This window comes from Tubulanus polymorphus, chromosome 6, assembly GCF_964204645.1.
Source record: "Tubulanus polymorphus chromosome 6, tnTubPoly1.2, whole genome shotgun sequence".
NCBI lineage: Eukaryota > Metazoa > Nemertea > Palaeonemertea > Tubulaniformes > Tubulanidae > Tubulanus > Tubulanus polymorphus.
In genome coordinates, this window is record NC_134030.1 from 22245077 (window position 1) to 22257972 (window position 12896).

Sequence of the window (12896 nt, forward strand, 5' to 3'; positions counted from 1 at the left end):
CCCCAGTGAAGTTCATTACTTGTTCCTTATTCCGTTACTTAATGAGAATTCATCTCCCAATAACTTGTTCCTTGTTCCTTATTGGGAGATGAATTCTCAATAATTAACGGAATAAGGAATAAGGAACAAGTAATGAACTTCACTGGGTATTGGAAAATTACGTTTTCGACGACACAAAACGTTGTTCCCAAAAGAAGCGGTGAAGTTTCGGAAAACACGTTTTTCTGTTCGGCGTTTTGTTTTCTGACTCCAACAGACACGGCAAAACAAAACACATCACAAAAGTTTTTCACCAAGAAAAAACGTCTAATTCGTCTGTGGGCTGGCCGCACCATCCTGTGCCCACCATCGGACTCTGGACACAGTATCATGTCTAACTGGTATTAATCGATCTTTGCTCTATAAACTGCGGGTCTCTACTAAGAAATCAATCCATTATTCACCAAAAATAGTTATTGTAATATGTTAACTTACAAAACGTCGCTGAAAAAATCTTTAATTCTGAAATAATACCAACAAAGCTGCAGAATATAGTTATAGAATATTCTTTTATTTAGTCTTTCACTCGGAGCGTGAAGTAAAAATACCGATCTCTTTACAAATATCGCCTATATTTAAAACGTCGGACCTTAACTAAATCCTTGGTTATTTATATATTTCTAAAATGTATTTCTATCGGTAAGGTCATTGTGCTGCTCCTGTGAACATCATATAATTGTAGTGCAAACATTCTAAAAGGTGTTACGTGTTTGCGACAAGTTGAGAATCAATAATTCAATAATTTATCAGCTTCATCTTCGTCGTTGTGTCGATTGTGATGTTCACGGTGTTGTTCCAGCACTAGAGGTTTATATTCCTATGACAAATCTATTCACAAACTGTCCTAAAATTACGAATCCTATCTGATCTTTTCAAAACAATCCTTATCTCATAACTCCCTTTTCTCTAAAAATCTCACGAGTACTTACAAAAAAGAATCTAGTTATTTGCTATAAATGACTTAAGCTTGTACAAAAAAAATCTAATTAACCTACATATTACTATTTGTCTTCGCGCTTACTCATTAAAGTAAAACAATTTTAGAGGTTTAAGACCTATTAAGTTAAGAATCCTGATCAATTCAAAATAATCTTTATACATAGTTTAGTGCCGATTGCGATGTTATGGGTGTTTTCCCAGCACTAGGTTTATATACCTAATACAATTAAACCTATTTACAAACCATCCTAAAGTTGAGAATCCTATCTTATCTATTCCTAATTAACTCAATAATCATTACGAGATTTCACCCGAAAGCTCGTTATATTTACAAAAAAACAAAAACAAAAAATAAAATCTATTTGAATAAAAACCCACACATTACTATTTGTCTTCGCACAATTAAATCTAACAATTTAAAAGGTTAAATCTGTGCAGATTAACATTTTCTGTTTACGGTTTGAATACAATTCTTCCAAATCTATTAAGGATTTGTGTCTTTGCCCTTCCCGGCTTTCATATCCATATATGGAGTTGTATATTGCACAGAAGCATACGAATAAAGTTAATTATCATCTTCCACAGGTTCATCGGTATCTTCCACCAACTGAAGATACGTCGTCTTCTTCAAAGCTTCAGGATTCATGTATTGATCTGTGTCTGTGCCTCCACCGGCGCTAGGAGTTGTCACGTCTATCGGGCCTTCAGTGCTCATGTATGTATCCTCTTCTATCCCAGGTCCCATATCCATATAAGGAGTTGTATCTTTGCCCTTACCGGCTTCCATAGCCATGTGAGGAGTTGTATCGTTTTCCTTCTCGGCTCTCATGGCTTTATGACTTTGTTGTAATCCAGTATTTCTCAAAAGTTTTCTTTTTGAAACATTCTCGGGATTTCTGTCGTCGTCCGGGTCTTTGTAGATGTTCAACTCGTCATTTGTTGTTTCAAGTTGTTGCTGTGCTGTTGAAGTGTCCACATGACCTTCACCGGTTTCAAGCTGTTGCGGTTGTGTTGAAGTATCCACGTGACCTTCACCGGACGAACATCGTCTGCATCTGAAATGTGTAATTTATGCAGCATTTTTTACAGTTAATTTCAACGTATTTCGAGAAGGTTGTGAACTGCAAAATAACAGAAATCTAGTACCGATTTTGCACAATCCCAAAATTGATGCTAAACGTACAACCAAACATTTTAATGACAAATGGTATTACGTTGAGTGCTCTCTTTTAAGCTCTGATTTTCGTAAAAGTCTTGACACAGACACATAAGACTCTCATAGCAAAAACTGGTTTTGCACAGTAGGTTCGAGTCCCGATCTCGCGATCCCGGCATTTATTTTTAAAAGTAAACATCGTTAACTGTTTAAATTAACCCACCGGTCGGTTTGATTTTTATCATCATCCAGACTTACTGACTTTTCATCTTCAACTTACAACGAATTCGATGTTGTATTTAAATATATATCGATGGCGATAGAAGGAGATTGACTTAGATCTAGCTGAAGTTTAGTCAACACTTCGAAACCGTCAAAGTATAACAACTGTGGGTTTTTCCTATCAACACGGGGGGGGGGGGTATGTCGAGTTCATACCGGGAGGTGGGGGTGGGGGAGGGTATGTCGAGTTCATACCTGCAAATAGTAATAACAGCGATAGCAACGATCAAAAAGTATCCAGCCGCTCCACCAACGATGTATGAGAATATGAGGCCGATAACAATCCAGTGATTGGGGTCTGATGTAGCCTGAAAGATATAACAATGATTAAATTACTATCACGAACGACCATTTAATCGCATATTTGTTACTGCGATCATCAACAATATTCAACCCGTAATGATTTAAAACGTGGTATCCTATATGCAAATAGCTTATACTGTGTTTAAATCACGACAGGTTTAGACGTGGATCAAGAGTGTTCCAAATCGCATAAGGGCACTCAATATTACGGGCTGCTTTATCCTTCACCGAGTGTCTGATGTTAGACTAAGATCGTAGAGCGACGGGGATTTTTGTGGAGGCAACCACTGCCAGAGCTTGGTGAACTGTATCCATGCCTCACGAGCGCGGTAGCCACTGACAGGGGTTTTGGGGACCTCCTTCGGAAAATGTAGGTAGGAATTAAAGACAATTTTAGGCCATGCAAAATAAAAACAAACAACTGAATAAATTGACATCAAACTCGACTATCTATACAATAAAACAGCCAGATACTCACCTTTGGTGGATCAGTATTTGCTTTGTCTGAAACGAAAAATGAAAAAGAAATTCAGGCTTCGATCTCTGAACCTCACGTCTAACAGTTGACAATTCTACCACTATTAGTTCGATTATAGGGACCTGAACAGAGCCGTAAAGGCTGTGACATCACTAGGACGTTCGGGCCCCTTGAAAAAATGTTTATTATGACATGTGGTGATTGAAATAGAAATAGTCATATTAAAACAGTCCTGGTTTATACCTGATGATGGAAAATGATGCTAAAATTTGTGTTTTACGCTTTTATGGTTGTTCAACTACCGCAACTTTTAACTGTTAGTAGATAGGTACTAGTTCCCCCTAGCGGCCAGTATTCTAACTCTTACTCCTACCTGTTTCGCCATTTTCCACGACAGTGCTGCCATCTTTACCGATTTTAAAGGTAAACTCTTTTTCCATGCTGCGGGTTGTTGCGCCATGTTTCCACGTGAATTTCACAATAACTGCCACTTTTCCGGTCAAATTTGTCGGAAACGTCAAATTTAAACTCATTTGATCGTTAACAGCTTCGCTCGCGACATTTCCGTCGCTGAGGAATCGATTGTTAGCTTTAAAACGATGGGCAACATTAAACACGATTCCAGGTTGTTGCGCGGTCCATTTCACCACTCGACCTTCAACTCGCCAGTTCTTGAAATATTGACCAGTATCATCTGAAAACATAAACAAATCAGCACTCCTAGCGGCCATTCGAGAACTATATATTCAGAATAATTATCATGTACAAACCTTTGTTTTCGATGTCTATATTAAAGTTATCAGTGCATTTATACGTGCAGGTTTTATCATCGGGGATCTGAATAGACCACGTGTTTCCGGTTAGTCTAATAGCATGTATTGCGTCATCGTCACCACATTTACACGTGACAGTTGTTTTCACATCGTAATTGTATATCATATGAACAGTCGTGTCGTTTACTCGCTTCCAGCTCCGAGCCTTACCTAAAAACATTATACACTTAAACATGCTTAATCGTGTTGATGACGTCATAGGGGGATCTATAAACTGCTAGCTCCCGCTTTTTACACTTACCAGTAGGGTCACCCGGTGTAGTTTTAGTTTTGGGAATAACTGTTACTTTTAAAACATTTGCTGACGTTTTCACGGAGTTTCCGTCGATACTGGAGTAACATCTGAACTGTGAGTTGTTGAGTGTCATATTTCCACGGATTGTTAATCGTTTCCCGTATGAATAATGTTTCCACTCATCATTTTCTAATCGCTTTTCCCAGTTTATTCTCCCTTTATCGTGTTTACACGTGTAAGTTTTTGATTCTCCTTCATTCAATTTCACCTCATAATTCATTAAATCATTCCCCGCTGCATCAACTATCACTGGGAGACCGTCTGTAAATAAACATATTCTGATTATGTCAATCATTCAGTTACTGGTTTTATATTTCAACTTAAGTAATGATGATAGAAATCTTTAAAATTGTATGAAAAAATTGTTCATAGTAAAAGCTGTATCATGGTTACAAAAATCACGTTAGTTCCAATCAATTTTCCGAAGAGTTCCACAAAAACGTGGAGACAATAAATTGGATGCAACGTCCGCCTTAAATGTTTTAATAACGATTGGGAATTTTAACCTAATTCTAACTGAATACTAATTGAGTAAATCTCCCGGGTTTTAGTTAATCCCACCCCTAGGGGTATAAACAGAGCGGTAATTCACCACACAAAGAATTTTAGTATCCACGCTTTATTCGGGCCCCAAAACATTAAATGATCGAGCAGGTCGTCTTTAAACTCATCTCTCTGTCTCTCTACCTTCGCTCCGTCTAGTAATGTGTATCTCTTCTTCGATGATCTCCGGGATAACGAGGGCATTGTGGAGCCGTGACGTCAGATATCTGGACTTCATTCGCGGTGGTTTCACAACTAAGAAAATAAAAAACAGTTTTCTAGAAAAAGTCCATAAAAATCGATTATTAGAAAACGCGACGCTCTCCTTAGAATTTGAAACTAATGTTCTCTGATTTCTAGTCGATTGAGATTGGAAAATTAAACAACATTATTCTAAATTGTGGACGCCTTAGAATTACTAGATCATCAGAAACCATCGGAATCATCCTATCTGAGTTTAGGGAAGGGTATTAGACCCTCTAGAAGTATGAAAACCCGTCATTTTTTGAAAATTCTTTAAAAAAGAATTAAGTTAGCACGATCTGAAATTAAGAAAGTTAGCACGTAAGGAGTTAAAAACACTCGTTTATGAAAAGACGTCTGTAAGACAAGCTGGCCTCTGCTGTGAGAGAATAATGTTTACATTTCATCATCCAAGCATTGTAAGACTCGATAATGAAAAGACGACTATTAGAACAGCCGGTCGCTGAACTCGAATCGTCTCTAGAAATATGTTTTAGAATTTGTAGTAAATCTGTGATTGACGGAATGGAATATAAGAGAATCCTTTAATAAATCAGTAAATGTTACGCAACGCATGTTTCTAGGATTTCGGGTCTTTCAGGGAGTTCAAACACCAGTCTTCCGCTAACTAAACGTGTCCCGTGCTCGGTGGAAGCCACAGTAGTGAAACTATAGCAAAAGATAAGCAGTATTGGTGAGGAGAGAAGAATCTATTGCCTTAACTAGAGGATTTTTGCACTTAATAAAGTTATAAGTCATTGGAGGAGATATGGCGATATATTTTCAGAGTTTATCACGGGCCCCCTATTTGTTTCAAATGACAAAATAGACTTTGGATATTTCTAACAGCTAGCTAAGTGCAAGATAAATCATCACGAATAAATACAGTAATCTCCGCTAATCGCGTCATTAGTTTGCCCGCATTCTTGACACATAATCAGCGGATAAATCGAGGAAGTATTTACTTAAAACCGTATCAATATATTTCTTGAATTATGAAAATTCCAAAATCGTTCACAATGATTTTGCCCCATATCTACTGATGACGGAGCCCATTCACCGAATCTGTCAAATAAACACCACTTCTGGAGTTTCCCTTTGGCATGGTCCCCTTAGGGCCAAAGGAAAAAGTAAATCCATAGATTCAATCGAGATCACCCCTTACATTTGAAATATTGCGGTTTTTCAATATGACCACCATCGTCATTACTGATGATGGCTGTTTATCAACAGCCGAAACGTTGTGGTTTCAAAATGATAAATTCTATCAGTACAATTTAGAAGTTTGAGATTTCTTCAATTATCGTAATTACTGCTTCACCCAGCCCTGATACTGGTTGTTTCTAGGGATATCTCTGAAGCTCTACGATCCTGTGTAACCATCAGATTCTTGGTGAAAATTACTGCACGAATATCACATTTTCAAGCCCAATTTTGCAACCACGTAACGTAGGCTTGTAAAACCATTGTCTTTACCAACTAAATCACAGTCAAACTACCATATAAAATTGTTGTTATTCAATATACGTTGGTTGTTTTTAATGTGACCGCCGCTGCTATTACTGTAAATCAAATTTTAGTCTCGCATGCCCTTATTGGCAACTACTGTCTGTCACACCTGCTCTTCGTGCGACGTTTTGGTCCGTTATTTCGTTAATAATTACGTTTGCGGTCAAATCAGCGAGTCAGACCTCCGAGCGATTATCTAACTTAGATTAGATAATTGCTCGTAGGAGTCAGACAGACTCTCCGCCATAGTTTGTAAATCTTCTGATTATCTTTTGTCAGTAACATTTAATAGGGCCTGTGACAAATCTCTACGGCACTGACTCTGACGTCATCGGTTGAATTCGCAATTCCGATAGAAATATAATTACTAAGGCGAGTAACGGAGGCCGCAGTAACTTACTTATTTCATTCGTATTAGCTCCAGATGTTTCTGCAATGTACAAGTATCCCAATAGTAAAACTGTGCAGATTATTAAGAACAAACTTGTCTTCGTCATCGTGATATCGAAAGGATCGATTCACATCTATTACAATAATCGCTCTGGTTGAGGAAGTTTAACAGAATACTTCGATGATGGATTGATAATGTTTAATATATCCGAGTGTTTAAGCAAACGGAGGAAGCGAAAAGTAAAAACGTTTGATGAAAAAAAGTGTCGGACCCTTCTGAGCTGATCGTAGCAGCCGATAGTTCCTTTCATGAAGTCATGAATGATATAACCGCGATAAGGCCTGCAGTTATATTGATTTAAGTTAATTATTCTTTCATTATTATTCAAACAATATTAAAAGTTAAGTTATTCAAAACACTCAATTTGTTTTAATAATTATTTGATTTGAATTAGTTATCATCTCAATTGATTTAGAAATAATAAAGTTTTCAAATTTAAATTCAGAAAAAAATGAGTTCGCTAAAACTACATGCTCTAAAATATTTCTTACGTTTATTGGAATTATTTATCAATTATAAATTTCGATTAATAAATAATCGATTATCTATGAGATTTTGAATTAAAATGGCTGTTAACTGTTAGTTGTTTTAGGTAGAAGAAAATAATTTACTTATCAAATCAAACTAATTGCAGGCCTTGTAATATCGCAGAAATATCTTCGATTTAAATTAAAATCATCAATTCTTTCACTCTTCATTTTATCCTCGTTGATAACTGTGAAAAAAGCACAAAAAAGATTAATTTCTATAATACTTTAAAAAATACATTACGTTATGTTGGGGAAACTGGTTGGAATATTAAGGAACATATTAAAGAACATAAACGCGATGTATTCAATGGGGTTAAATTAGAAAGTGGGATAGTTTCTCATTCTTTGGTTACCTGACACAATTTTGATTTTTCTGGAGCCAATATTATCTTTCCCAACAGTGGTCGCACTAAACGACATATAGTTGAATCTGCTTTGATTACAACCCATTCCGATCGTTCTGCGAACCTCAATAATGGTTTCAGCCCCCATAATAAACTTCTTTCAAGTTATGTCAGTGCTCTAGTCCCCGTAACGTAATGTGCAGCGATTCGTGTCCTATTTCATATTTCATGTATTAATACCGTGTGTTTATTTGGCAAGTCATTTTAGACTGAAGAAGGTTGGTAGTAACCACCCGAAATATTTCTCATATGTTTTAAATAAACATTTATCATTTAATACATTTATTGTGGGATTTTACTCGTAAGGATAGTTCTATCACTTTAAAAGCTGTATTTACGGATTATTCTGAACAATGAGGTGTAAGCTGACACTTCTATGTTTTGAAGTAAGCTAGCGTTGAACGGTAATGATAACGAAAATATCTGTATTCCTCGCATGCCACAGTAGAATAGCGGGGGCTGTGTTAAATTAGAACCGTTCAGTGCTGCCCCTATGAATAACGATAGCGGAATTTCTGTGAACTAAAATAACAGCGCATATTAACCGCCGGAATATGAAATAACTGATGCACAGTTAAGATTCATGTATGATTTGCGACAAAGTTTTTAAGTCGAAAATTCGCCTTAGAAAAGAAAAATCTTACGGCCGCAAAAATGCTCTTCCAAAATATGTTGTCAGTAGTGGTTGCTATAATGCTGACCGTGAACTATATAATATTGTAAACGTGTCTGTATAAAATACAATCAGTTACAACCACTCCTTTGCATGGCAGTTAGACTGGTTGCCTGTCCCATTGAATATGGCGTTGAAGATAGAGACCGGTAACCAGTCTACATGGCAGTTCGTCTCGGGAATAGACTGGTTACCGGTCTCTATCTTCCATATTGAATGGGAAAGGCAACCAGTCTAGTCTCGGGAAATGTTCTCTGATCCGGCGAAATCAGGTTCGAACCCCACTTTTCTTTATTATCCGCGCACTTTGAAGATGACAAGGTTTAGATCTGATCGCATTCATCATTTTATTTACGTATATCCTTCGAAACAAATTCATCCACAGAAAAGTAAGACAGATAACATTTAGAATCATAATTAACTTATTTTATTGAAAGTATAGCCTACTGATACAAACTATGTATATTGTCGATTTTGATGAAAGATCGAATGGAATCGTCAGTCAAAATACTGCCTAAAACAGTCGAGACAAACACGTCTCATTCTGTTTGAATTCCAAAAATAACTCGTTTTTAAACTTCATTTTTCACAAAGATTACATCATAAACTTTGGAACTCCTTACCAGATGCAATTAAATCTAGTCCTTCTACTGATGTTTTTAAATCGCAACTTAAAACTCATTTGTTCACTAAAGCTTTTATCTGATGATGTAAATTGTTTTTTCTATCTTTATGTTTAAATTGTGTCTTTATATTGTAAAGCCAATGAGCATATTTTATATGGATTTTAGGCTCAATAAATTATTATTATTAATTATTATTATTATTATCGTTGCCGTGGCAACAACTGGTTGGAATTAACCTACATATCTAAAGTCAGGTTAATGGTAGTTACAGTCACTGAGAATTACCTAAACTTTTACTGAAATCGCTAATATATTATCGATTTATTACACTTATCGGTTTATCAATGTATTACATGTACTTATGATATTTTCGGACTGCAAAATAAAAATGCTGACACAAAATAAAACTCGAATCAATGAAAAAACCATTTTTGCTTCGTCAAATTAGTTAGATATCATTTCATTATTGGTCGTAACAGTGGCTTTTTAGTGCACAATTCAAATATCAGTAAAACATAATTATTTTCATTCTTATTCAACATTATTTTGAAAGCTTGCAATTCTGTGATTCCTTTCTACCAAATCAATTCAAATTACTATGATAGCTCATAATTTGAAATTTAACCTCTAAACACAAGAAATAAAATATAGATTCACCTAAATTCTATTGAAAATAAACAAACTAGTTTAATACAAAACACGTTATAAAACCACCCATTCTAATATATGTCAGTGGACGCCTTGATTTGCGTTGGCTAGTGTTTAGTAAACCTTGCTCATCTTCAGGTCGGTGATATCCTGACTTTTGGCTCCCTACAAAATAAAACATTCGAAAAGTTGAAGCCTTTCTGGAATACAAAATAACAATGGTTTTGTAAAACGTAGTTTAAATCTAGTGAAATAGTTGCGTTGTATCATTGATGAGGTGTATCCAGATACCTTAGTTTCCTATATACAAATAACAGCTAAAATATCTGCTCACCGATTTATGTTTAGCTTTTGGATTATCTTTTCCTCACGAGGAGATTAAGACTGGAGTCATCTTTTATCGGACCGCGCATATTCAAACTGCAGTTTATACGCCCAGCATGACAGCAATCAGATCCCGAAGAAGTGAGGAAGGTGTGAAGTCAACTAATTTAGTATCCGTTGGTTTAGTCAGCACTGACAGCAATCAGGTCCTGAGGAAGAAGAGCTGGTTCTGAAATAAAAACGTAACGATCACTATTAGAACTTTTAATCTTACTTGATACATGTAACACATTATAATCTGGTCATCACCGATTTATTTCTGCACATTGTAATCTGTTATATCCAGTATTAAACGTCTATCCGGTCGGGTTGGTTTCGTCAGCTCGTATTGGCAGCATTCAGGTCCTGAGGAAAGAAGAGCTCATCTGAAAAAATTGCAACTATCACCATCAGGATTTGACTCGATACAAGAACATTGTAGTCTGTGCAATACCTACAATGTACAATGTAGTTCATTTCTAATGTGTTTAACCAATAGATGAGCGGTCTCGATCCACAGACATTTGATATTTCATCACCGCCCTCTAATCCCGATCATGCAGAGTTTCACTTTCATGTTCAGACAGCCTTTACTTCCAAAACTGGTTTGCAACAAGTACCTGAAATAAGACATTTTCAGAGTGTTTTTAGCAGCGCTTTCTAGAAGAGAGGAAATTACTAACACATGCAGTAGAAATTAAAACCTCAATAACTCACCTTTATTAAGCTACATCTTGTATTTAGTTGATCTTACATATTCACAAAGGGTAAGTATAGATATTTTGTCTGATTTTATGGACGATATGTTCAAACACCTCTCGATGTGAAGACATACGTACCGGTGGCAAAACAGGTCCATCGTACAATTCACCCAGTCCTGGCAGTGTGATTGTAACCACAGAGATCTGCGTCGCTCTACAATCCCAGTGCAACCAACACTGCGGTAACTTCGTGGTGAATGGTACAGCGCCACGTTAAACAATAATGGCCGAACAACCAAGTGTCGCGTTTCACCGGGATCAGTGAACTTACATACGTCAATCTTCCCTCTATAAACTGCGGGTTTCTACTAAAATCAATCCATTCTCCGCCATGCATAAAATTTATAACAGAGATTTCAATTTAAACATTTGAATCCATCAAATTGATTTGAGAATTGAATACTAATGCTTTATATATTAGAATATTTATCCATTTTAAACTCAGAAAAATATGGAATCAACTCTAAAAAATATTTTTAAAAGAAATTGTAGGTTGTTTTTAATTTGTGACTTATCCTCCACCAGAAAACGCTGTTCACTTGATTTTACCCCAGCTGCAGTTAACACAAGAACATCTCTATAGATAAATTCTTTTTATTTAAGCGAATAAAATAATCACGTTACATTATTAGCAATTTCTAGCAGCACATTCTAACCAGGTTTTACCAGGAGCCCGCGATTATGATAATTATTATTATTATCATCATTATTATTATTATAGATTTAATAGATTTTTACAGTTAAGATATATTGTAATACATGTATAGCTAGACCGTAAACCAGTTACATTGTATCAAAATACAGTTCTACATTGTAAGATTGAGGTAAGACCGACCGCTGATATTTTGGTAAACAGTTATTACAATAGTAGATTGATCTTTGCTCGCTATAATTACAAACTACATTTCAACTACGCTACAATAATTCACTTACACTGTATTTTATCTACGCTTATAAAGTTACACTGTATTTCAGCTACACTAATAGTCAGTTACACTGTATTTCAGCTACACTATAATTCAGTTACACTGTATTTATCTACACTAATACAGTTACACTGTGTTTTATCTACACGAATGCAGTTACACTGTATTTCAGCTACACTATAATTCAGTTACACTGTATATTTCAGCAGTCAGTTTAGCACATTTCAGTATTTGACTGATAAAAGTCATACAATCAAATCTGAACCTCCGCCGACTGAAGGACTGCGTAAAAACAGTTTAGACGCGGAAAACTAGAGTATGTAATTCGTTTCATTTCATGAAGATGAAAGCATAAAATATAATATAAAATAACCATGTTATGTTATTACAATTAATTGATTTATCAAAAGAATAGTGATTAAATAGTGCAGAAATAACATTTTAATACAATGATTTCATTTGAAAACATATTCATCTCCTTTCAATGAATTTCTTTTTCTTTTCTTATGAAATCGCACTTGATTCAAGCACACAAAGATTGAAAAAGTGCAGTGCAGTGCAGTATATAGGAAAATATCATATAAATCGTATATTATTTGTCAACATCTCTGAGGTTATAGAATGATAATATAATATATATTCAATTATCACAGAGGGTCTATTTTTCTCCGTAGTCTCACAATAAACCGCTAAGCTAAAATATCATCTTCATTAAACTAGATATACATGGTAACATACGATGAACCTCGAGTACGAGTTAAGAAGGGGAAAATACGTTAATAAGAAGTCAGAAAAGTGATTTATGTTTTTGTCGCAGTTACTCAAAAGTCTAACGAGGAAGGCAAGGTTTGCTCATACCTGTAATATCCAAGGAAGACGTAAAGAATATGATAT

The 12896-nt window shown here is 35.7% G+C and overlaps 1 protein-coding gene and 1 long non-coding RNA gene across 3 annotated transcripts; both read right to left on the reverse strand.

Moving 5' to 3' along the window:
• Positions 1–646: 646 nt before the first annotated feature.
• On the reverse strand, positions 647–7171 carry LOC141907854 (uncharacterized). The gene is made up of 8 exons (XM_074797598.1): positions 7021–7171; positions 5013–5123; positions 4272–4586; positions 3968–4180; positions 3571–3891; positions 3198–3223; positions 2612–2724; positions 647–2033 (listed from the first exon to the last, which is right to left on the reverse strand). Exons 1-8 carry the CDS (start codon positions 7115–7117, stop codon positions 1544–1546), a joined length of 1686 nt encoding a protein of 561 aa, XP_074653699.1. The 5' UTR covers positions 7118–7171; the 3' UTR covers positions 647–1543.
• Positions 7172–9116: 1945 nt separating this feature from the next.
• LOC141907351 (uncharacterized) lies at positions 9117–11471 on the reverse strand. Of its 2 annotated transcripts, XR_012619470.1 has the most exons (5): positions 11033–11471; positions 10774–10935; positions 10586–10701; positions 10287–10505; positions 9117–10117 (listed from the first exon to the last, which is right to left on the reverse strand). It is a non-coding gene; the product is annotated as an uncharacterized LOC141907351 (long non-coding RNA). The 2 variants fall into 2 exon arrangements; XR_012619469.1 differs by having other exon boundaries at positions 10774–11471.
• Positions 11472–12896: the final 1425 nt, after the last annotated feature.